Here is a 26,759-nt window from a genome sequence, read left to right as displayed (position 1 = left end):
AGCCAGAGATTTGGCTGCTCCAAGGATCAGTTTGGTTGAATTAAATCTGACTCACTTTATTATTTCTTGCATAATGACTGGTTTCAGAGTAGCAGACGTTTTTAGTCTGTATCCGCAAAAAGAAAAGGAGTACTTGTGGCACTTAGAGACTAACAAATTTATGTTATGCTTTATGCTCAAATAAATGTTTTAGTCTCTAAGGTGCCACAAGTACTCCTTTTCTTTTTATTATTTCTGTAAAGCATGAGGTTACAAATCCATTGTCTTAAAGGATTTTCAGCTGCCACATTAATTGTTAACTTGCAAGACTGAGATGAGAACACTGGTTTCACAGCTTGGGGAGGAAAGGGGACTTATCCATGAGGTGCTGGAATGTGGCTGGGGCCCCATGTAGCCCAAAAGGGAGGACGGTGTACTGGAATAGCCCATCTGGGGTGGAGAATGCTGTCTTTTCTGTAGCTTCTTTGGTCAGAGGAATCTGCCAGTACCCTTTTGTCAGATTCAGTGTAATCAAGAATCGGGCACTACCCAGTCGATCAACCAGTTCGTCGATGCGTGGTATGGGGTATCCATCAAACTGGGATATTTCATTCAGTTGGCGAAAGTCATTACAGAATTTCATGGTACTGTCAGGTTTAGGCACTAGAATTGGACTGGACCACTGACTGTAAGATTCTTCAATAACCCCTAATTCTAACATTTTCTTTACTTTGGCCTTGATTTCTTCTCTTTTGGCTGCTGGGATTCGGTAGGGTCTCAATGTTACCTTGGCTCCGGGGATTGTGCGGATATGGTGATAGGTCTCAGTCGTCCGCCCTGGTTTTGTAGAGAACACATCTCGGTTGCGATTAATCATGTCGGCTGCCTCGATCTTTTGGATCAGCGTCAAGTCGGATGATATCCTCACTTGCTCGTGTAAGTTAGCCTCCTGGGGAAGGGTCTCCTGCATGACTAAGCATGCCTCTCGATCGTGCCAAGGTTTTAGAAGATTGATGTGATAAATTTGCTCCGATTTCCGGCGGCCCTGGCTGCCACACCTTATAGTTCACCTCTCCCACGGCTTTGATTATTTCGTAGGGTCCCTGCCACTGGGCCAACAGTTTACTTTCTGCTGTGGGCACCAGTACCATCACACGATCCCCTGGTTGGAACCATCGAAGCTTCGCTTGGTGTTATAATGGGTTCGTTGGGTCACCTGTGCTCTTTCCAAGTGTTCCTGTACAATGGGCGTAACTCGGGCTATCCGATCTCTCATCTGCAGTACATGCTCAACTACGTTCCTTCCGGGATTTGGCTCCTCTTCCCAGGCTTCTCTGGCTATATCCAATATGCCCCGAGGGTGGCGCCCATATAGTAGTTCAAATGGAGAGAAACCCGTGGAGGCTTGCGGAACCTCCCGGATGGCGAACATGAGGTAAGGCAATAGGGTATCCCAATCTTTCTGATCCCGGCTCACCACTTTCCTTATCATGGCCTTGAGGGTCCTATTGAACCTTTCCACAAGGCTGTCTGTTTGCGGGTGGTATACAGAAGTCCGTAGGGCTTGTACATGGAGCAATGAACAGAGATCTTTCATCAACTTGGACATGAAAGGTGTCCCTTGATCAGTCAATATCTCCTTGGGTAGCCCAACCCGGGCAAAGATCTGTACTAGCTCCTCAGCTATTGTCTTGGAAGCTGTGTTGTGCAGGGGAACAGCTTCTGGGTACCGGGTTGCATAGTCCAGTACAACAAGCACATGTTGGTGGCCCCGAGCTGTCTTCTCTAGGGGCCCTACCAGATCCATGGCTATCCGTTCGAAAGGAACCTCTATTATTGGAAGAGGTATCAAAGGAGCCCGCAAGTGCGGGCGAGGGCTATGTAACTGACACTCCGGATAAGAGGTGCAGTATTGCCGGACATCTTCATGTACTCCTGGCCGGAAGAACCTCCGCAGGATCCGTGCCTGGGTTTTCTTTACCCCTAGGTATCCTCCAAACAGGTGACTGTGAGCGAGACTCAGTATGGCTTTTTGATGTTTTCGTGGCACCAGAAGTTGTTGTATCTCTTGCTCCTGCATTTGCACCACGTGGTACAGGAGCTCTTTCTTCACTATAAAGTAAGGTCCGGGACCCCAGACCGTCCCATCCACGGGTATCCCATCGATCTCGGCCACCTCTTTCCTGGAGTTACCATATCTGGGGTCCTCCGCCTGGTCCCGCCCAAAAGTCTCTCTCCCAGGACTAACCTGCCCAAGCTCCCAGGGGCCAGCTTCTGCTTCTTCCAACGCCTCGCCGCCGTCAGGGCTGGGGGCAGCTTCTGGCTCACCTTCTGTGGTGGAAGTTTCTCTGTTGGCTGCTCGCGTCCATCTGCCTACTAGGGAGGTCTTCTGGCCCTGGGTCAGGATCCGGGTTCCCAAGGCCTTTGCGGCCTTCCTCTCTTTTTTTGTCTTCTGGGTCTTTCGGGGAACTGAGAACAGATCCTGAGAAATCTCAGCGAACATCGGGGGTTGACATTCCCCCGGTGATGAGTCGCTGTCAGGGTCCCCACCTCCCTCCAGCCTCTCCAGGGGGAGTAAATTATCAAACCCTGGATAGTCCCTCCCAATGACTACAGGATATGGGAGTTTAGGAACTACGCCCACAGTTACCTCAGTGGCGTTTCCCTGAATCTCTGTCTCCACTGGGATGGTGGGGTAATGACTCACGGCCCCATGCATGCACGTCACTGCTACGCGTTTGGCAGCTGACTACTTTTTACCAGCTTACCCAGTATGAGGGTGATGGCACTCCCAGAGTCCACAAGCGCTGTAGACTCTGTGCCATTTATCCTCACTGGCCTGGTGTAATTATGCGGGGCTAATGCGACCCCCGCGAGGTGGATAAAGGAGCATGGGACCTCCCAATCCCCCAAGTTACATTGCATACGCTCCTCAGTGCTGGGACACTGTGCTGCTATGTGTCCCCACATGCATAACATCTATAATTGCTTTTAATCATTCCTGTATCTCGGGGGTTAGGGGTTTAGTCCCGGGGTTCCCCCCACTCAGGCCAATCCCTTCCTTCTGGGGTCCCCGCTGGTTTTCCCCCCCCCTCCACCTAGGACTCCCCGGGGGTTTGGTTGCCCAACCTTCCAGGGTTGGGGTCGGGTGCTTGCTTTGAAAGGGGCCTTCCTTGGGTAGTCGGGTCAGTTCCCTGGCTGTCATCCGTCTTTCTACCAGTTTGATCATCTCATCGTACGTGGACAGATCGTTCTGGCCTACCCATTTGCGGAGATCTGGCAGCAGTCCCCGCATGTAATGGTCTATGACCAGGGTCTCCAAAATCTCCTCTGGCCTGCACACCTCGGTGTAACCACTTGCGCGCAAGTTGTATGAGGTCGAATAGTTGGGACCTTGGAGGTTTGTTCTCCTGGTATTTCCACTCATGGAACCTCTGGGCCCTTACCGCTGCCATTACCCCTGATCGTACTAGGATCTCTGCCTTCAGACGGGTATAGTCAGTGGCATCCGTGGCAGGCAAGTCAAAGTAGGCCTTCTGGGCCTCTCCACACAAAAAACGGGTGAGAATGCTGGCCCACTGCTCCTGGGGCCACGCCTCACGCTGAGCTGTCCTTTCAAATGAGAGGAGATATGCCTCTACGTCATCTCCTGACGTCATCTTTGGCAGACAAACCAGTGGCCCTCAGGGTTTGCGTCCCGTCGGACCCCCGGGCCTGGGTGGTGAGGATCTTCAGCTGGTCCACCACCTCTCTCAAGAGGGCACAATCTTGGGTCGCCTGGCTCATCAATAATTGATTGGTTTCCTGCTGTAGCTGCATAGACTCCTGTTGTGCCATTGCCTGAACCCGGGTGGCCTCCTGCTGGGCTGCCGTGGCTTGTACCAGAGCTCTGACCACCTCCTCCACTGTGGTACAAAGCAAACAAACAAACCAAAAAAAAAAAAATCCAAAACCCCAGTGCACACTTTTTTTTTAAACCTCTTTCTTCCTCCACGCTGTGAACAAAGTCCCACTCCTGACACCAGTTGTGACAAAGCTCTGTCCTTGTCTCCGTGGGTCCCGCGTTTCCTGGCGGATTTCACTAGCCTCAGAGGCTCATTGTGATCCTCCACATAACCCTTCTCTCTCTAGAGACAAGGGTCACAGTCTACTGAGCCATTTTCATCAGAAGCCAGCAAGAGAGGTGAGGAGAAGTTATCCTTCCTTGCACAGTCTCTGTTCTCTCCCAGTCTCAGTGATTAATCAGGGGGTATAGGTGGGTGGGAGCCCGGGCCCACCCTGTACTCCGGGCTCCAGCCCAGGGACCCTAATAGTATCAGCTATGGTAGCTGACCTTTTAGAAATATGACATGTACAATTCCCTGGGCTACTTCCCCACAGCAGCCCTCACTTCCTCAAGCTCCACTTCACCCTTACCTCAGGGCCTCCTTCCTTGTGCCTGATACGGTGTGCACTACTCAGCCTCTCCAACAGCACAACTTCCTCCCACAGCTCCTGACATGCACACCCACCTGACTGACTGGGAGGCTTTTAACTAGTTTCAGCCAGCCCTTGATTGGCTTCAGGTGTCCCAATCAACCTAGCCTTCTCCCTGCCTTCTGGAAAGTTCTTAATTTGTCCCAGGTGTCTTAATCGACCTGGAGCAGCTGCCATTTCACTTATCCTGGTACTAGGGATTTGTTTAGCCTGGAGCTAATATATCTGTCTCCCACTACTTTTCCATAGCCATCTGGCCTTGCCCCGTCACAGTAGTTACCTGGGCACTTTCTGAGACAAGTAAGCAGCTTTCCTGAGAAACAAAAGATTATCAGAGTAAATGTAAAGTTTAGTAATTGATCACATAAAAAGCTTTAAGTCAATTAAAAAAACCTTCCTTTGTCATGAGCACATGCCAGTAACCAGCTACTGTATCCTGTAAAAATATACTGTTTAAAGAGCTCCTGCTTATAAAGATGATCTCAACATTTAAGCGTGCCCGCACGATTATTTGTTGCTGCTGCAATGTGAGATAATAAAGAAAGTGGATCTAAAGTAATTTGGATCAGACACTGACCAGATTTATAAGTATAGGACATTATAGACAGCACAAGACCTTTCCTTTTATGAAGAAGCCATGCCGTAAGTCTTTGGTTTTTTATTAAGATTTCACGCCGCACATTGTGATCTCCATTAAATTCAAAGCTATTGTAGGATTGTGGCTAGAGAGACTTCAAAGCCTCAGACTGAAAAGTCCCTTTGCCGTGATAGGCACTTCACACACACAAAATCCCAGAGAAATTGCTAAAAATGTTGATGCCTGAATCAGTCTTGCTGAAGGCAGAATGAACATTTTTAAGTATTCCTCGATTTAATCCATACAGTAGATGCTGCTTATATAAATTCACTGTGGGCTTTATACACGCAGGGCTCTACGGTGGGCACTTGAGGTGTTCTTGTTGTTTTATAGGGATAGCAAGAAGCACCTGGGTCAGATTTACTCCTGGTGTAGCGGGGATGGGGTAGAAGTTCATCGTAGTATGTGTAAGATATGTCTCTGTGATGATTAGAACATCTCAAGTCAGTGGAGGTGAAGTCCATCTTAAGTGAACATTGCTGGAATAAACTGAGGTCGGTGGAGTTGGTGCATTAGTTATCCCTTTGGGAGGGGCTGCAGAGATTAAATTGAGCGGGCGTTTACTGAGCCACAGCTCTGCCTACAAGTGGTCTGAGTCCCCTGATCACTGCACTTGTACTAACAGTAACAGCTGATTAGAGGCACTACCAATAACTTCCTCACATTAGGCAAACACCTTTTCCCTTGGAAATAGAACCATTGCATGGCAGATGGAACGGAGCATAAGGCTTTGGAGAAAGGTTCCCAGATATGCATTCAAAGTGGGGGCATGAAACAAAACAGTTGATCGGTCAGAGTCTATTCACTGAGCTTTCACTGCTTCACTGGGTAGTGAGCCTGCTACCTCATTTTTATGTTTCACTAGATATGATTTTAATCATCAGTATTTTTAAGTGATACTATTGTCTCTTTTTGGATCTAAATCTGATTCTTGTAGATCCAGAAAGGAATATACTGTAGCCAGTCTTACACTCCTAACTAAGATATAGCTATATTGCTCTCTTTCTGAACCCTAACAGTATGGAAGTCAAGTTAGCTACCTCAGAAGGAAGAAAACTGACTTAATGTTTTACAGGGTTTGAACTTGTGGCTCTAGGGAGTTTAAGGGTTATATTCTTGATGCTGAGACCGCTAAGTCACTGCTCTATGTAAGAGTCGCAGCTTGTGAGGTGTTAGCTGTGTGCTCTATCTCATTAACATGCCATTGTCCCAGGGAACACCATTGTCTCAGAGAGGGTGCAACAGCAGCCAGCAGGCCAGTGGTTAATTCTCATTCACATCAGGCCTTTCATCTGAGGATCTCACAGCCTTTCAGAAACCTTAGGTCTGAGTCTCCACTCACGCAACTTTTACACTAGAGTAAATCCATTGGCTTCAGTGGAGCTACTCCTGATTTACACTGGTGTGAGGGAGTGGAGAATCAACCCCAACGGGTCTCGGGACAGCCCTGTGAAATAGCCATGGTTTATTATCCCCCTTTATAGGGGGAAGGGGTTACACTCTGGGATAGTGGTGGAATCAGAAATAAAACTCTGGTCTCCTGACGTACAGTTCCCTTCACTAACCACATCCCAGTGCTTCTGTCATTGGCTGTCTCCTGGGTCTTTTTCAGACCTCACTTACCCGGGTTCTACACTGGCGTAACTCCATTGACTTCTGTGGTCTTAATCCTGATTTACACTACAGCAATATCAAGACCTCATTTTTATTTTGCTCATACCATTTGGGAGTGGGATTCTTCCGCATCTGTAGGATGAAGATACCAAGGGGCTTTCTGTCCCCACAATGCAGTAAGTTTCACATACTCGGCTCCCAGTGGGTTGTGTGGAGCCCTAATCAGCTCTAATCAGCTGTTACCGTTAGTACAAAAAGGAGCCCTGTCCTTTTTGTAGTGGGTTCCATTTCCTTTAAATGACAGACTGACTTTCCCCTTTTAATTGCCTTCCAACCATCCTGCTGCCATAAGGGATTGTTAATGTACAAAGGCTTTGACTGGAATCTTCTGCTAGTCATCTATTGTTAATGGCCATAATGTACTATTTACCCCTGTGTAATCCATATGCAGAGCTCCCACGTTGTGTGGTTTCACAAAGATGTTCAACTCCGCAGCTGAATCCAGGCTTGCGGTAGTTATTGTTAATCAGTTGAGAAAGCTTATCTCCATTAATAATCCAGGCTCTGTTTGTTTGGATTTTTGTTTTAGAGAAATCTTGCCAGTTTGGGGCTGTTTTATAACATATCTGTACGGCAGCCCACAAAAAACATTCCTGAGTACTGTGTGCGCGACTGAGAACATAAGCTCATTGCACAATCAGTTTAAGGGTGGACTTGTTTGATGCTAATAGAAAAACCAGCAAATCCTCCAAAACTTCTCATTGTATTAACAATCTACAAGTGAAGGACATTTAAGACACAGAGTGGATGCGTATCTACAGTGTGGAAGTATCTTGAGAACAGATTTAGGGCCAGATGCTGGTCTTAGTTACATCAGTGTCAGTCTGTATTAACTCCATTGGTGTAAATGAGAACAAAATGTGGCTTTTCGTTATTTACTATTCACGGCCAGCAGAGCAAATGCCATTTTGCAAATGGATTTGACTTCTTTTTTTATTTCAATCATTGGGATGGAATATTAATGATGATGATGATACTAGGCACCTAAAGGCCACTAACTGAGTTTGTGGCCCCATTGTGCTAGGCACTGTACAAACACATAGTAAGAGACAGTCCCTGCCCTAAAGAGGTTGCAGTCTAAATAAAGAAGGCAGGCAAAATGTGGAAGGGGAAACAAACATACGGAGAGGTATGGTAAATAAATAACTTGCTGGAGAATGGCAGAACCAGGATTAGAGTCCAGGTGGCTGAACTCCAGTGACCTGTCCACTAGTCCATACAGTTTCCACTTACACCTTTCCACCCAGATCCAATCGGTGAAGACCTGCATGGGCTTATCTGAAAGCAGAAATGGCCCATAGACCTTTACTGGGCTGATTGTTTTATTTCCAGGCTGTCCATGAAAAAAATTAGAAGGAGGAATCAGAGAGTCAGATTCCGATACTCTTATTCCGGTTCAGCAGCATTTTACTCCATGAGTAGTCTCATTAGCTACAGCCAGATTACTCAGGGAGTAATGTACAATTGCATATGAGTGAGGGTATCAGAATCTGTCCCAGAAATGGCAAAAGTTAGGCATTGTGACTCAAGGGAAGAAGAAAAAAAAGAAAAGAAAGATACTTAAAATGATAATCCAAACTAATTTTGTGTGAAAATAGCCTTGGCCTTTAAGCTTATCTCACCAAAGCCTGCTAGGGAATCTAGAAGTATTTGCAGGTAGCTGTTCCATAAGCCATTTGCAGAGGTGAAACACAGTGACCCCCTGAAAATTAAAGCCTTAGATGATTTAACTCCTCACGAAGACAGAGATTGCGGGAGCACCCATCTACTGTTAGCTTACAAGAGGTTGGTAGGATCTGTGGTCAACAGTGGAAATGTAGGTTTTAGCTCTCTTGGTTTTATTCGTTTTCAGCATGATCTGTTTTTCTTTGTAGTTGTTTATTATTTACAGAAACTCTCTTCAAAATAATTGCTTCAGTTTCAAACAATATTCAGTCTTGCTGCTGCAAGGGATGAAGTAGCTTTAATCAGAAGTGCTCCAGGACAACTCTGCGAGTGAAAAGCATTATTACAGAAAGACAGCAGATTATTAAGTGGTTTCTAAAACACTTTGTCATCATCTGAAATTTGAGCAATAATTGATGTCAGTGGGTGGCATAAAGGGTGATAATTGGTTCCTGTAAATCTTTTAAGTGCATTAGCAGGATATGATTATAACGAAATACCTAGAAGTTTTGCTGCACGTGTTTAGCTCATATGCAGATTGTATGCTTATTATTTATTTTATTGGTCACATTATATATTAAATTTCCATTTATAACTGGTTAACGTACGATGATGAGATATCGTAAGCATGTTGTAGAGCATGGGTAGTTTGGGCTGTAGATAGTTATAAACACGTACGTGGAAGATCTTATTGACTGTTGTAAGCCATAGTTATAACCAATCTGTTCACCTGGTGGAGTCTATAACAGTCTATAACAATTGATTAATCAGTTATTAAAACATTTATTAATAATTAACCCTTTATAAAATGATACCTTAATATAAAATGTGAGCACTTTATTTGTTGATGTGTCTGTACCGTGCATCACAGCAGTATCTGAGCACTTCTCAGCATCCCTGGGAGGGAAGGAAGTATTGTTACTCCCCTTTTTACAAACAGGGAGCTGAGGCACATAGAGATTATGTAACCTTCTTACAGTCACACGTTAATTTTGTGGCAGAGCCAGGAACAGAACCCATGCCTCTTGACTCCAATGAGTGATAATCATATGGACAGTGGTATGAGGTTTTCAAAGCTGCCTGATTCATGTGTTTTGTGAAGGGATAAATAATGCTTCCTTATTCACTTTCTCCACACCATTCGTGATTTTATAGACCTCTTATCATATCCCCCCTTAACTGTCTCTTTTGCAAACTGAACGGTCCCAGTCTTTTCAGTCTCTCCTCATATGGAAGCTTAAAAGCTGTTCCATAGCCCTAATAATTTTTGGTGCCCTTCTCTATACTTTTTCCAATTCTAATATATCTTTTCTGAGATGGGACGACCAGAACTGCACGCAGTATTCAAGGTGTGGACGTACCGTGGGTTTATATAGTGACATTATGATATTTTCTGTCGTTATTATCTGTCCCTTTCCTAATAGTTCCTAACATTCTGTTAGCTTTTTGACTGCTTGTTTGTTCATAGCAGTTTTCTCTCCAAATATACTCCATAGGGTGAAAGGGTTTATTGTTTCAGTAAATTGATTTTAGTAGAGTGCAGTTTTGTTGGAAATAAGTCTCAGTTTTGCAAAAGGTGGCCCCTCCTGCTAAATATTTTTGCCCCAGCATGCCAAGTAAATTGAAAGCAGAATCCGGAAAGGTAGAGAATGTATTTTAGCAAAATAATGTTACTGCTTCACATGCAGTGTATAAGGGAATGCGTCTAGTAGTTACTTTGGTGTCAAGCCTGAAGTTCTGAGTTCCGTTCCAGCCTATGCTACCGACTTCCTGTGTGACTTGGATGAGTTACTTTACCTCTTAGACTCAGTTCCCCTACCTGTATAATTGAGCAAATAATATTTACCTACCTATTTACACACCCTTAATTAGTGAGTGTAAAACACTTTGAGAACTTAAGCTGAAAGGTGCTACATCCCTGAAAGTGCAAAGTAACAATACTTTGCACTTTCAGGGATGTAGCACCTTTCAGCTGAAGTTTGTGGTGGCTGTTTGTTAGTCATCACTCCAAGGGGCTCTCATCCCATGAGCCATGAGCCATTAGTACCTTTCTCCCACTTCCTTCAGAATCCGACAAGGAGGCTGTGGCTGGCCTCACAGTGAAGAGTTAGATTCAGTGCTACTTGTGGTTTGGCCTGTAGGGAATTGTATAAGAACTGGGCCTCTAGTCTCTCCACAGAAACTAGCTGTGTCATCTGAGTCAGAAGCGTGGTAACCCACAGCATTGGGGCCTCCAGGATTTGATGGGGATGAGGCAAAAGGTTAATTCTAATAGAGGAACATGATGGGATCCTTAGGAATCCGTCAGTGGTGCAGATGACTCCACAGTTATGTGGGTAGGGAGAAAATGAGGCTTTGTAGAATAGTTCCCTTTCACACGCCCAGAAGGCACATATACTAGGAATAGCCTCCTGTTAGGAGCCAGGTCCAAATAATAGGTGTGTGTTGTCCTTTCCTAAGTCATATCTGGAGACCTCCTGGAGTGAGTTATAGTCGGACAACTCCTCCACCTCGTCCGTTTCCTTCTTTCCCCTCTATGGAATGCTTAATTTGGCTGGGTACATCATACCCTCTTTTTCCTCCTGGCCTGTGCAGTGGTGTCCCAATCTGGGAAGGAAGAGGCTATCAGCTTTACCTTTGATCGTGGACTGTCATAGGATGATGTGGAAACTGTACTTTTCAACTTGCATAGGTTCTACAACATCATCCCATCAGGAGGATGAGGTTCCTGTCACCGCAGAGAGGGATGGAGTATGGCCTCTAAGGGACATTGTCCATCTAGTAGACGCACCGAACACTCCCCAGGATTCTGGGGATCTTTCCACAAGTTAATCCACACATATACCAGGGGAGGGCAGGATGTCTTGCCAGTGCCTACAGTAAGCTGGCATTTGAAGTGTCCTGCTGGCGATGGGACCGTGTAGGCATGGTAAGGGTCTGTGTTTGCTGGGAGCATCAGATTAGGGCAGCACTGGAGGCCTCATGTAAGATAATGCTGATGGGGCCATTCCTGCGGATTTGGAGGGGGAAGATGGTGCTTTGCTGTCCTCCCACTGAATCGTCAGAGCCCCAAATCCAGGAAGTTCCTGTAAAGGGAAAGGTGGTGCTTATCCTCATCTCCTGTCACTTCCACACATGCAGTCGATTCTCGCCATTTATGCAGGCTCCCTCCCGTCCACAAGTGTATTTTAATAGGATGACTTGCCCCTATATCTCTTACACTCAGACAGTCAGCTAATGGCTAGGAATGGGTGACCCTGACAAGCTTTGCAGGTTCATTTCAGTTCATATCAACACCCAGAAGTTCTAGTTTGCTCATATGAAAAGTTCTGAACTTACTTGGTGTATAAATGGGCCTAGTTAGAAATTTCATGAGGACACTCGTCAGAAATGACCACCCCCAGCATACTCAGCATTAAAATATCTGGGAAGGGGATCTGGATGGCCTCATGGAAAGGGTGATAGACATGGAGCCTTTTATTTCTTGGCTAGTGTTTTGAATAGGACCCCAATCTGGCAGTGTTTACAGGGACATGAATATTAAACTCTCACCTCCAGACATGGTCCCTCTAGGTCAGGATCAAGGCCCATTGTCAGAACGGTGTGGGTTCTGCCAATAGGTCTTAACTGAATAAAAAACTATTTCTCTTGAGCTATGTTTGGAATCCAAAAACCTGGTTCTGATCTCAGTAATTATGTGCGTAAATATGGAATAACTCCACGGACTTCATTGCACTTATTCAGTGTCACCAAGATCAGAAACTTTCTCCTTTTTCATCATGCCATATTGAAAATAACAGCATCAATACTGCATACAGCATGGGATATTTTGGTTGGGTATTTTTTTGGTTTTTTGCTAGACACTCAGTACAGATAGCAACTTTCTCTGCCAAAAAGATAATTTTATGAATGGAGTTTAATAGTGACAACTTTATATGATGCAGAAGAAGATAAATGGGGCATAAATGGAAAAAGAACTTCACTCTTAGGCACCATTGTTTAGTGATTCATAAGCCATTAATTGCTTTGTACTCATCAAGTACAATTGTCACTTCAGTAGACTCCACGGTATTCTGAATAGAGCTTGGCAAACTAATTCCTCATGTAATTACATCTATATAGAATTAATCCTGTGGGAATTCTGCGCCAATGCATACGTGCAGAATTCATGTCCCCCACAGATTTCTTTGCTTCGCCGCAAAAAAATGACTTTCTGACAGGGAAGCAAAAGGAAGCTGCAAGAGTGGTCACACACCACTCCCTAGCAGATACGTCCTTTCAGGCACCCAGAGCATCCAGCAGAGTGGTGAATCACTGCAGAGCTGGAGACATCCCAGCCAGTGGCTCCTACCCTGAGCCAGGATCAGCTGCTAGTCCCAATTGGGCTGGAGGCAGGAGTGGGCGGGACTTCCTCTTCCCCTGCAAGGAGAGGCTGGGGCTGTATCAGACCCACTCCCAGGAACCTCCCCTAGCTGCAGGAAGTTCATCATCATCCCCTGATTCCTCCCCCCATTGTTCCTCAGCTGCGCGGGGAGGGATCATTGTATGGGGAGCTGTTCCTCCATTCACCCAACCCCGGTGCATCCGGACCTCCCATACCCAGACACCGCTGCCAAGCCTCACCCCATACATCCAGAACCCCCATAGCCCTCCATACCCAAACCCCACACCACTGAACCTCAATCCCTGCATCTGGAACTCCCCTGCACCCATACCCTCTGCTTCCAGGCCCCCACCCTTGCACCCAGACCACCCCCCACTGATCTCCCTGCACTCAAACCCCCACACTAATGAGCTCACCCTGAGCCCCCACATCCAGACCCCATGCCACTGACCCCCAGTTGGCTGCACCAAGACTCCCACCCCACCAAGCCCCACTCCCCCAGCACCCAGACTCCCCCGCTAAGCCCCAACAACCTTCACCTGGAAGCCTCTGCAGAGTCCCATTGCACCTGGAACCCCACAACGAACCTCTGTGCATCCAGATCCCTCAGACCTAGACCCCCCACTGAGCTGCTTATACCCAGATTGTCCCGCACAGAACCCTCTCACCCCACAACTGGATTCCCCCACACTGAGCCCCTTCATACTTGGATCCTGCCTTCTTGAGCCTGCCTGCCCCACACCTGGTGCACCTGGCACAGGAGGGCAAGGCTCCAGGGTGTTTCTGGGGCAGGTCCAGGCCTTGTGTTGTGTCAGGATCAGGTGCAGCCTCACCACTGAGTCCGTGTCCCAGGGGCGGGGCTGGGAGGGCTGCAGGGTGATCTCCCACCTTCATGCAGCCAGTGGCCTGTGCTCCCCACTGCCCTGCTGTAACCTCTGCATTTATTTATTGACAAATAAAACTTGCAGAATTTTAAAATATTGTGTGCAGAATTTTTAACTTTTTGGCATAGAATTTTTTATTTTTTGGCACAGAATACCCTCAGGAGTTCCAAAATGTATGTTTGTTTATGCATGATTCATAGATATGCCATCTGAAAAACGAAATATTTAAAAAAGTGATGAGCAAGTGCTCATTCAGTACAGGTGTTGCTTGTAAATTCTACATGCCATTCACAGGCTGAATTCTGCTCCTGAGTGCATGTCCAAACTCCACTGAAGTCAGACTCACTTTCAAAACTAAGTAGGACATTTGGTTTTTAAGCCGTGAGGTGGGAGCAGTTTGACATCGACATTACCTTTCCTGTGGGTTAGGCTGGCAGTGACAGGGTATCACTATCAATTAGAAATGTACAACCTTGCATAGGAAAATGGGCTGTAACAGATGGCGGAGGAATATAGAATTGCAATTATGAGAAGTTTGTTTCCACTTGGAGTGTAATGGGTACTCTCCAGGTGCCAGTGTGATCCTGACTCCGGAGTTTGGGTCAGTTTTAGGTTTCCTATGGAAACCACCTTCCCTCTTTCTCCTACTTCAGGAATCGCAAACACTGAACAACACTCTTCATAGTCATTTCTTATCTGCTCAGAGGCTGCTCTAGACTCAGCAAGCTGGCTCTGTCAGGTGCGGTATGCAGAAAACTCTTCTGCTTCTGTCCCCAAGGAACAGAAAGAGATTTTAATAGTGACTTTCATTTCCAAAAGAGTGAAAAACAGAGGCTGAAATATTTGCTCCAATAACAAAGTTGTTCAAATGGTCTGTTCCTAAAGGGACCCTGCCAAAGTGAAATGAATGGGCCAGGTTTTCACACAACCCACTCTCCCTGCACTGGAGAAGTAGGCTGCACCATCCTTAAGGATGGCACATTCCATTTGGCTCTCCCTTGTGGTGGCGCAACTCCCAACCCAAGGTAGTGGCAACCTCTAAGCTCTGAAGCATGAGGCGTCTTGAACCAGATTGCCAACGAAGGGTGCTTGAAATAGTTACATGACTGCAGCTCTCCAAATGCCTGTGAGGCACCATGTGCCAGATTTGGGCTCTGAAATGATCACGCGCATCCATTGGGCTTGCTCGCAATAAAACAGGTAACGTCAGGCTTCGTTGCATGTTGTGGCATAACAACTCAAGCGCTTGAAAGGGCCGTGGTAGGGAATGGGTTGACTGGCTTAGATTGTAGCTCAGATTGACACAGACATGTGAAATGCCAATCCAGAAGTTTGCATAGACTTGTCAAACCAAAGTGAACCCTGCCAATGGAGGAGCATGGGAGAAGAACTTAAAAAGCCAGACAATGGCCTGTTTCAGAGTAGCAGCCGTGTTGGTCTGTATCCGCAAAAAGAACAGGAGTACTTTTGGCACCTCAGAGACGAACACATTTATTTGAGCATAAGCTTTCGTGGGCTACAGCCCACTTCATCGGACGCATAGAATGGAACATATAGTAAGAAGATATATATATATGCATACAGAGAACATGAAAAGGTGGAAATATCCATACCAACTGTAAGAGGCTCATTAATTAAGATGAGCTATTATCAGCAGGAGAAAAAAACTTTTGTAGTGATAATCAAGGTAGCCCATTCAGACAGTTGACAAGAAGGTGTGAGGATACTTAACATGGGGAAATAGATTCAATATGTGGAATGACCCACCCACTCCCAGTCTCTATTCAAACCCAAGTTAATGGTATCTAGTTTGCATATTAATTCAAGCCTGTTTGTTTGCCCACTTCTCCCTACATGTGCCCTCCTTGCCTAAGGGTTTTTTTTTTTCCAGCATGTTATTGGGTCTTTAGGACTTTGTGCAAAAAGAACACATCCTGAAGGCCTTATCAGCAAAACTCCCCTGGAAGCCATTAGGAGTTCTGCCTGAGGATATGGGGCTGCATCCTGGTCCTGATGATATTCCTGGAAGCTTTGCCACTGGCTTCAGTGGGCTCAGAATTTAGCCCTGCGTGAGAACTTCAGGATTTGGCTCCATGTTAGTTCAGTATACAAAATCTGTGCACCATACAGCCACTTAACTTTTTAACATGAATTTATCTTTGCCTTTTCCCTTCACTGTTCATAAATCAAGAATTGTTCCCCTGCTGTCCAGCAGCAGAGAAGGTAGAAAACCTCTATAACAAGTACTCTGCAGTAATCTACAGTAATGGTCCAAACCACTGTAGCTACTTCGCTGTAAACTGCAGTGGCTTGTTACTATAATTGTTGCAAATTGCAGTGTTTTGTTTTTTAAATAAAGGAATCCTGGTATACTGAAGCATCACAAGTCAAGTTCCTCTGTTGCCTTTGTACATATGACAGGTCCCCTCATCTGATCATTATTATATATTAAATAATCTAGCCCACTAAAGTTCAGAGCTTAAGTACTCCTTTTCTTTTTGCGAATACAGACTAACACGGCTGTTACTCTGAAACCTAAATTACTTCTGTAGATCTTCAGTGTTTAGTTGGAAATCATCTTCTCCTTACCACTGACAAATATTCCTTACCTGCATGTTTTGGTTTTGTTATAATTCTGTGTTCTCCCGCCTTATGGAAAACATCACAAAGACTGTGGATGTTTTTTTAATTTTGCTTTTTCTTCTTTCCTTCATTACCTGAAGTGACCAAATGCTGTTTGTAACATCCTAGTTGTTAAAAGAAAAGGAGTACTTGTGGTACCGTAGAGACTAAGTACTCCTTTTCTTTTTGCAAATACAGACTAACACAGCTGCTACTCTGAATCCTAGTTGTTGTGCAGACAACTATGATCTTACAAACAGGTGAGGGGAGAAACAACAGGAGAAGACGAATTCCTAAGCAAAAAAAATCTGCATTTCATGACAATATCCTTAGCATTCCATGGGGGAGCAGCAGGATTGTTTGCAAATACAGTGTTTCTCAGAACCTTCCAGTGAGACTCCCTTGCAGGGGTGAAGGTGAACCACAGTTACGCTGTAGTTAGACTTTCCATGAAGATTGAGGGCCGTGTCCTGCCATTGATCAGCGAGCTGAAATCTTATTGACTTCAGCGCAGTGGCAGGAACTGGCCTAGAAAGAAGCAGCTGAAGTGGAAGACAATGAGAGACTGAGTTCATTGGGACACTGTTCAGCAATGGCAGCATTTCACTGTCAACAAGCTACTGGGGTAGCATCCCAACGGTAGCAGTGATTATGGATATGTCGCGGCCACTATGGAAAAGTGGTATCATCGCCATATTAGGGGTCGTCGCTGAGGATAAGCCTCTGGTGGTAGCATCCTCGCCACTAGTTGTCGCTAGAGGTGCTAGTACAATGAGAATAAAAAGTGAGACAACAGATACAAGCCCAAACCCTCCCCCCGTAACTGACCTTCTGGCTGGACTTGTACTGACCAGAAACAAAGAACATTACCCTCAATTTCAGCCTTTGGCTCCAGATTTACAGTTCTATTTAATTAGTCTTTAAAGGGTCAATTTTCACAGTTTTAACAAATAAAGCATTGACTTTGCATTGCCAAAGCTTGTCTGAGCCCTTCCTGCAGCAAGCATCTTCGGAAGACTCGTCTCCTTGAACATTTAAACTGTCAGACCTAATTATCCGCATTGGTTCAGCTGAATGGCGTTTTTTCCCCTCTGCCAACAGCAATATTTTGAAACATAAACTGTATCCATAGTTAGAAGCGTCAGTTTTCTGAATCACAGATCTTATCATTGTCGTGAATTCACCTCTTAAGTTAAAGCCTTAAGTGTCTCCTTTGTGAAATACAGCTTTGTGTAAGGACTCTCCAAACGGAGGGCTCTGTGTGCTCCACCCCAGCAGGCAAAATGTTCTAGGGACAGCAGGGCTGGCGGCCTTTGTTTTTAAGAAGCGAGGCTGGTTTAATTGTGAAGCGTCAGTGTCATTACTCTGCCTCTTGCCTTTCAGAAAAGCCACAGCTGGATGAGATCACCTTGGAGAGAGTGCTGGAGGAGCTGGAGACGATGTGCTACGAGAACATGAACATTGCCATTGAGACAGAGGAGGGCCTGGGCATTGAGTACGACGAGGATGTGGTGTGCGACGTGTGCCGGTCCCCAGAGGGAGAGGATGGCAACGAGATGGTTTTCTGTGACAAGTGCAACGTCTGTGTGCACCAGGTGAATGACGTCTGGTCGTACGTGGGCCGGCGCTATCAGCGCCTTTCAGCCTGATGCGTGTATCTGGCCTTTGATTAGCTAGAAGAAACACTGGCTTGACATTGGAAGTCTGAAATAGTAACGCATGCTACTGCCTTGGGCACCCTCTGCCATTCCTGCTGTGACCAGAGTGCTTCACCCCACCTCTGCACCTCAGATAAACTTTCGGGGTGCCCTGGAGATTTGCTACCTTCTCTTAAATGGCTGTGCCGGGGGTGGAATTCTTTGGTCCTTACTTGGGGTTAGGGTGTACAGCGCTGCATCGGGGCAGTACGGAGCTACAGCAGCCCAGAACACACACCCGAGAGGCATTGTGCCTTAACAGGAACCCAGAGCACAAAGCAACACAAAGGAGTGGACGCAGCCAGTATGGCTCCCCTAATGTCAGTGGGTCTCAAGCAGGGGTACATGTACCCCTGGGGGTACGCAGAGGTCTTCCAGGAGGATGTCAGCTCATCTAGATATTTGCCTAATTTTACAACAGGCTACATAAAAAGCATTAGCAAAGTCAGTGCAAACTAAAATTTCATACAGACAGTGACTTGTTTATACAGCTCTATATATTATATTAGAGTTTTTCGACCTGGGCGTGGTGACCCCCAGGAGGGCTGTGGGATGGGTTTAGGGAGGTCGCAAGTGCAGGGCTGGCATTAAGAGTAGCAGGCAGGGACCCCACGGAGCTAAGATACATGCTGAAGCCCAAGCCCCGGTGCCCAGGGCTGAAATCAGACTCCTGAAAGGGGTAAGTAGTCTGGAGAGACTGAGAAGCACTGCCTTATGGAATGAAAACCAGGCTGCTATGGAAGGGTCAAATCATTGCACTTTCTCCTCCTCACCTCCCTGCCCATTTACAAGTGCTCTGGCACTCTCTCTGCTTTTCTCCAGAGAGTAGGGAGGGAGCAGAGGGACTGTAGTTCCACCTAGTCCTTCCCTGCGTCATGCATTAAGAGGAAAGGTTCCTTGCACCACTGCCCCACACGTTGCCTGTGGGCCAAACAGCAGCTGGCTCTCAGCTTTGACTTAGTAAGTCTCCCTTGGAATCCTGCAGGGCTTTGTCTGAGTAAAGACTGAGGAAAACACGAGTAAAGGTGCCATGATTTGATTGTGATGTAGCAAACCTCACAAGTGCATGGTGCTCAGTGCACATCCCTAAGTTGATAGTGGGACACGCTTTGCCTCATGACATCATGCCTGGCACATCCAGAGAGCAAAAGAGGGGTTCGCAGACTCTCTGCTCATCTAATATTTGTCTATCTTCTTACTTTCCCTGCCCTGTGTTTGTCTGTATTCATTGCTATTTATCGTAGGCTGTGCCTTTCCCTAACTTTATTCTGCGGTCTCTTGTCTTCTTGTTTTGTCCGCTACCTCCCATTCTTTGCTATTTTTTCACCCCACCCTTTCCATTTACTGTGCCAGCTCTCCTTCTCTCTCCCCATTAAAGAGCTCCCATGGGAGCTTTAATGACCACGAGTACCCAGAATATAGATGTGGCTACAGAGGATCTCTGTTATGCATCACTTGAGGTATGCTTATTGCAAGACTGGACACTCCTGCATTTGCCAGAAGGATGGACCGATAGGTTTCTCCTCACATTTCTCTTCTATGGCGCTGATCTTATAGCACTGGATTGTGTGTATAAGCAACCACCCAGCTTCAGTAACATTCTCTGACATGGCAGGGTTTATAGCCCAGCCTGTTGTCAGAATGCAGGATTGGATTGGATTGGATTTTTTCTTTTTTCTTTTGCCTGAATATTTGTTTTGTAGAATTGAGTGTTAACGCTCCAAGTACTTGCTGCAAGGAAGGAAAAAATATGATAGTGTCTTGTGCACTCATTTGTATGTCTGTGTGCATGCCATTTTGTGCAGGAGGGTGTGTGTGTGTGAGTGGGTGTGTGTAAGTTCACATACTCTAGAGAGGCCAATTTTCCTATTAATAAAAGCCAAATTGAGTAAAATTTTCAGAAGCACCTAAGTGACTTAACAACTTGAATCCCACTGAGTTTCTATGGAATTTGGGCTCTTAAATCACATCTGTGCTTTTGAAAATTTTACCCACTGTCACTTCAAGGGAAAGAAAATTAGTTAGGTCCACAAATATCAGGTCAGCCATCAGATAGATATTGATTAGCTGAGTTTGAGGCATCTGGTGTAAACAAAGGATACCTCTTTAAGATTGGATTATATACAGTATTTGAAGGTGTCTCTCTTTAAATGGGTCTGGTGCTGATCTTTGCTGGCAGTATTTGCATCATAGCTTCTGGGAAGTGGGGGAGCTTTCAAGATATTTGTTGTCGATGTAGGCGGCTGTTTTGGATGGTTTTCATCAGTGAAACAGGTTCTGCAGAATATCAAGATGATTCAGAATTTTCATTACAAACCTATGGTGGAAAATCCAGGCATGGAGGTAGCGCACCTTCCCTGTGCAACACAGGCAAGGAAACAACACCCTTTCCCCATGCAACACAGGCATGGAGACAGCAAGCCTTCCCCGTGCAACACAGACATGGAGACAGCGTGCCTTCCCCGTGCAACACAGATGTGAGACAGCACGCCTTCCCCGTGCAACACAGGCATGGAGACAGCGTGCCTTCCCCGTGCAACACAGGCATGGAGACAGCACGCCTTTCCCATGCAACACAGGCATGGAGACAGCATGCCTTCCCCGTGCAACACAGACATGGAGACAGCGTGCCTTCCCCGTGCAACACAGGCATGGAGACAGCATGCCTTCCCCGTGCAACACAGACATGGAGACAGCGTGCCTTCCCCGTGCAACACAGGCATGGAGACAGCGTGCCTTCCCCATGCAACACAGACATGGAGACAGCGTGCCTTCCCCATGCAACACAGACATGGAGACAGCGTGCCTTCCCCGTGCAACACAGGCATGGAGACAGCGTGCCTTCCCCGTGCAACACAGGCATGGAGACAGCGTGCCTTCCCCGTGCAACACAGGCATGGAGACAGCGTGCCTTCCCCGTGCAACACAGGCATGGAGACAGCGTGCCTTCCCCGTGCAACACAGGCATGGAGACAGCACGCCTTTCCCATGCAACACAGGCGTGGAGGCTACACGACTTCCCCGTGCAACACAGGTGTGGAGGCCAACATCAGGGAGGATTTTGCTCTTCAGTGTGTATGGCCACTGCCACCTGAAAGCAGAAAGTGGCAGCTAAGTAGCATTTACTCATGTAAGTAGCCATAGGGGCTTCCTAGGGTCCAGTTGGTTTACTCGGGTGGGCGGGAGCTTCTTCCACAGGGAGAGGCTGCAGAATTAGACACTAATGGCCTGATCCCGTGCCACTGAAGTCAATTTGAGCCTTTCCATTGACTTCAGTGGGCTTTGAATCAGGTCTTAAATTATCAGCTAAGTCTCCTGCCAGAGCTCTACACTAACTCTAAGCTAATTTCTGGCCTGACTCACACTGCAGGCAACAAGGTTACACAGTGTGTACATCACGGTAGCGGGCCCTGTGAGTCTATTCCTGACCTAATCCCCTGTCCCTCTGCCTCCCTCAGCACACATTTCTAACCTCTATTTGAATTCTCACACAGTGCTAACGGGCTGTGATTTCCCCACTCCAATGAGAGAACATGGTTACAGTCCCCAGTAACGAAGGAGTTGTCATGGTGGGCTGCGTTTCCTCTGGAAAGAGCAGCATCTGGTTCCTGCTGCATGGCCCATCACAGCAGGCAGGCAGGCTGAGCAGATGGCCTGTCTTGCCCCTGTGTATCTTACCTACCAAGTGCTGATCCCACCCGCAAAGCAGGTCACGATCATTTTCTGTGCGCCGTCAGATTTTATGAACCCTCTAAAAATGAGAGACAGAGACTTAGATAAGATGGGAAGATGGAATGAGCTGATCTTGGTCTGTGCACCTTGGAGCACTTTTGTACATTTCCCAGTCAGGCTGATCTCAGGTGGAGATCTCGAAGAAGTGCTGACATACACTTTGCAAGGAAAATATATTTTCATTTGAAGATTTTGCAGTTAGCTCCTTTTCAGACCTCCAAGCAAGAGACAGCATGCATCTCATAAATGGGTATTCGGTGACGTTGCTGCTGTGCCTTTTGCAGAAACAGGAATGTCAGAAAGATGGACATTAAAGGTAGTTGAGTGGGAATTCCTCTCTCTTTAAGAGTTTGTTCTTATTGTATCTCTGGCCAATGAAATCCATGCTCTTCAAATGCTGTGCTTCCAGGATGAATGAGTATGGAAGTGAGAAAGAGGATATTGGATTTTCTTAAAAGGCACTGAAGTAATTGGAATGATTGACATACTAACCTACAAGCCAACTACACCTCTCAACCCACCAGAAGGGAAAGCACAGTATCTAGGACACCTTGTGAATTCTGATGCTGCTCGGATTAGAGCTTGGCTATATCTTTCTGTTAAGTATATGCAACTCATTGAGTGGCAGAGGGTCCGGTGGAGGACCTGCAAAAGCCATGTTCTAGCTTATCTGAGGGAGGGCAGGTTGTCTTAGCACAACATCACCGACTGACATGTGGGAGATCAGTGAAATGAATGCTGCCAGTCCTAGCATAGCTGGTTTTATATTACCTTTAAACTTTAAAATGTCTTATTCAGGGGACTGCTAATAAGAGAGAGAACCTTCCACCTCTAGGTCACTGATCTGAATAGGACCCAGACTTGGAAGGACTGAAAGCTATTGCTATTCTGGTAGCTCTTCGGTAACCTGTGTGATGTGAGCCTATGGTCTCAGTCCAGTGCCTGCTGGACATCCACTTTTCAGAGTCTGTTGTCTTCACTTGCCTCCTTCATTGATGATCTCATCAGAGAAATCAAAGCCTGTGAGAGAACAAGTCTCTCAAGAACATGTGGAAGGCCTGTTAGCAGAGCAGCACTGGGAAACCTTCACTGCTGCTGCCTGGCATGATACAAACACGCTTGGGTATTCAGGCCTTTAATTAAACTACAGGGCATATCTCTAGGGGCAGAGCATCAGTACAAATCCGATAGATAGATAGATAGATAGATAGATAGATAGATAGATAGATAGATAGATAGATAGATAGATTTAAACCAGTTGTCGCTGATTGATTCATGTCTGCTTTTAATTGTTATGACAATATCCAGATGCCATGGCATTAAGCCACCCATATAAAAATGTGCAAGTAAATGAATAAATACGGAAGTGTATTGGTGGGGTGCCCTTCCAGAGGAATATGTGGTATAGCTAATGCAATGTTTCTTGTGTTTGCACAGGCTTGCTATGGAATCCTAAAAGTTCCCCTTGGGAACTGGCTTTGTCGAACCTGTGCCCTTGGAGTTCAGCCAAAGTGTCTACTTTGCCCGAAGAGAGGGGGAGCTTTGAAACCCACCCGGAGTGGGACAAAATGGGTTCATGTTAGCTGTGCCTTATGGATCCCAGAAGTAAGACTTTATTCAACATGTTCTCCAGATGTGGGTGGGATGAGGTTGGATGTGGATTGTGGTTGGTCTTAGCGTGCCCAGTACAATCAACGACCCTGTACTATTATCACTTGTTTCAAGCTTTCCGTAGTAAGGGGCAGGTAACTTGGACTGGCATTTTCAAAGAAGCCTAATGGAATTAGGCACTCATATTCCTTTGAAACTACCTGAACCTACTTATACATAAACCTTTGGAAACCAGAGCCCTGGTGATTTCCAGCACTGATCTCAGAACTTTCACTCATGTTCTGTGCAGCAGTTCCAAGCTGTTCTCATAAAGTCTGGGCAGTATAAGAGCAAAGGTACCAAGGCATGGGATAGTGAACCAACAGCAGGTACCTACCATCCTGCTGTCTGTACCTACCCTTTCTGCTTGTATCCCCTGGGGAAAGTCATTCTTGTTTATATTGCAGCTGCAATGTTAATCTCACCACATTACTGAGCAATCCTTTACCAGGAGGACTATATAATAGGGTTTTTTTATTACAGTGAACTGATAGATGACTTAGGTGCACGTACAATGCGTGCATACATGGCACTCTGCCTGATTGCAGCACATGTGTTCCTGCAAGGGAGGTGATTTGGAGCAATGATTTAGTGATATTTCCTAGTCCTTCAGCGTGGCATGCCAATAGAACAGCACGGAGTCATACATGTACTGGCATCCACATTTGGTAGAAAAATAAAGAGTAACGTGAAGTAAGAGTACAATGTAGGTGGATACATAAGGAACAATACAGCAATGGGTATGTGGAATTCTTTAAAGTAGAGTTTAGGCTAAATTGCTTTGGGCTCAACTGTAAGCCCGGTTACCTGGCAGTCCGGGGGCACGAGGGTGCATAAAGAGCTCCCTTATTCATCTGTGTGGCTTACCCCCATGTCAGAGCTTACGTGGGAAGGAGAGCAGCCACTGCCCAGCTCCCATGCCACCTACTGCATAGTGTGTGGGGAGTGGGTGGTCGGGGGTGGGGAATAGATGGCACTTCAGATCCACATGCCCCAAGCACGCCAGCTGAGGCCCCGGAGCCAGTGCAGGGGGAAGTTAGCTGCACCAGCACAAAGGCTGTGCCTCAGTTACTTCCCCCTGGAGAAAGGGAGCAGCAACAGATTGGGACGCTCAGGATCACAGTCGTGTGCCTGCCCCGCTCCTGAGGCAGCTCAGGTACATGCTGCCCCTCACACAGGCTGGATTGTTAGGGGACAGTCCAGCCCTGTTGCGCTCTGCCAGGGAGAGCAGACACACCCAGCCTCTAGCTGGGTTCGGTCACGCTAAGCGCACATGCCAGTTCACCATCTATAACAACACACCAGAGAGGATTTAGCTCAGAGGTTGCATTTGGCCTTACCCTCCGTGTTCCTGCCATCTCGTTCATCTTCAGAGCTGAGTTTTTGCAAATGATGGGTGATGGTAGAGACGGCTTTTAGAAAATCCTCCTCTCATTGTAGCCACCACAGGGAATCAAGCTTTGCATTATCCCAGGGAAGATGCATGTAGTAAGTGGTACAAACACATGTACTCTGTGTCCTGACTAGGTTAGCATCGGATGCCCAGAAAAAATGGAACCCATTACAAAGATCTCGCATATCCCAGCAAGCAGATGGGCTTTGTCCTGCAGTCTCTGCAAGGAGTGCACTGGAACGTGTATTCAGGTATGTAACGCTGCTTAATGAAGCCCAGGGCCAGGTTTTGCTCTTGAGAGCCCTGTTCATGCACTGGAGGGAAGGATTTGTCGGTTAGTTTGGGAACAAGTTTTCTTAGTCACTGACAGGTAATAAAAGTAACAGCTGGGAGCACAAGAGCCAATCAGTTGCCACCAATTATTGTTGTTTGTAATGTTTTAATACATGAAATGCTGCAAATCAAAATAAGCCTTGTTTGTTCACCATGATGCCAGTGCCATAGTGACTCTGTAGTTACAAGGACTGACAGTGACGCTGCTCTAAAGTCAGAAGCCAGCTGTATTAATATTTCACATGCCAGTAGGGCTAGGAATGAAACCTTTCTACCATTGGAAAGCCAGAAAATTTAGCTTTCTTTCCAGGGTTACAAGGAACTGCACTTGATTTGAGCCCTACCAGCTCACGAAATAGAATACTTAGAATGTATACATCCCTGTTTTGTACCTATTCTATAACACCTTAGTGGATCACAGCAAATATCCTATTCCCTACCCTTCCCACAGCAATGCTGTATGGAAGGGACTGCATGCTTTCATTTTGTCCTGTGGAAAAACACCTCTGTTACAAAAGGTTCTGTAGGTCAGGGCACTGACCCCAGGAGATCCTGCTCTGACTGTAGTGGCAAATCCAGGTGCAGGGGGTTCTGACTGCAGCAGAACAGATGTGGGGGACCAGGGTTTGTGGAACCTTGCCAAAAGGACTGCACCACTGCAGTCCTCAGAGTCCAGTCCCCCATGGTTCGGTGGTGGGAGGGTAAACCAGGGGAAGAGCAGAAGGGCTGGTGGATTTGCTGCTGCACAACCTCATTAGCTATTGCTTCCCCCACCAAGCCACGGTGCAACCTCAGAGCTGCAGTAGCAGCCATGGAACAGCTCTCGGGTTCCATGAACTTGGGAAAAACTCCTTCCTCGGTACGTCCGTACATCAAGTCTAACTATGCAGTGCTGAGGTGGGATTTGGCTCTTAAACATCAGACATAGCAATGATACATAAGTGTCAGAGAGTAACTAGCCAGTTGAGGAACAGTGGTATGTCTTAATAATAGAAAGAGCTGCAAGCCTCTGTGATGTTTATGCAACCGCAATGGTTTTAATACTTTAAAGGGAGCTATTTAAAAGCAATCCTTTTAGCTTAAAATGAGATTTCACCATATTTCTTTAAATCTCCAGCATTGACTCACTTCTTTTTTGATGGCTTTGGGTGGATCTGCTTATTCACCCTGCCAGATGGAGATATTGTGTAATAATGGCAACTGCTTTCAAAGAACGGAAGGGCAGTGAAAGGAGTCAAATAGACTTGGCAGCATCAAAAAGAATTCAGATTCTCTGAGACTTCATCCTCTTAGCGCAGGCATCACACGTTAGCTGTGAGAACCTTTGGATTGAACGGATTTGAATTAAAGGTCACCTGAAATGGAACACAGAGTTTTATTGTCTCGTGTGCTGACAACTCACAGGTTACAAGTCTTCATAAGATTGCCACTGGAGTGTTTGTCAGTGCCACCATAGCTCTTGCAGAACAGCTCTGCTGAAAGAAAAAGGAATGTGCAGACGGTGCCTTTATTGAAGGACTTAAGGGATGAATAAGCAGCAGGTTCACCCGTAGCGGTAAATAAGCGTTGTATCCTCTGCTCTCATCAGAGGAACAAAGGCCTGTGTTTGCAAAGCCCTTAGGTTTATGTAACG

At 46.3% G+C, this 26,759-nt stretch overlaps 1 protein-coding gene across 1 annotated transcript in view; it reads left to right on the top strand.

The window, feature by feature from the left end:
• The window catches only part of JADE2 (jade family PHD finger 2), a 148,560-nt gene that overhangs the window by 90,632 nt on the left and 31,169 nt on the right, over positions 1 to 26,759 (top strand). The window contains exons 6-8 of the mRNA XM_084636516.1: positions 17,705 to 17,916; positions 23,188 to 23,355; positions 24,928 to 25,044. Coding sequence (XP_084492642.1) covers positions 17,705 to 17,916; positions 23,188 to 23,355; positions 24,928 to 25,044 — 497 coding nt within the window. The remainder of the gene's footprint in view (positions 1 to 17,704; positions 17,917 to 23,187; positions 23,356 to 24,927; positions 25,045 to 26,759) is intronic.

The sequence above is a fragment of the Lepidochelys olivacea genome, assembly GCF_965140295.1.
Source record: "Lepidochelys olivacea isolate rLepOli2 genome assembly, chromosome: 8".
In the NCBI taxonomy this organism is placed as follows: domain Eukaryota; kingdom Metazoa; phylum Chordata; order Testudines; family Cheloniidae; genus Lepidochelys; species Lepidochelys olivacea.
This window is presented reverse-complemented; position numbering and strand designations above follow the sequence as displayed.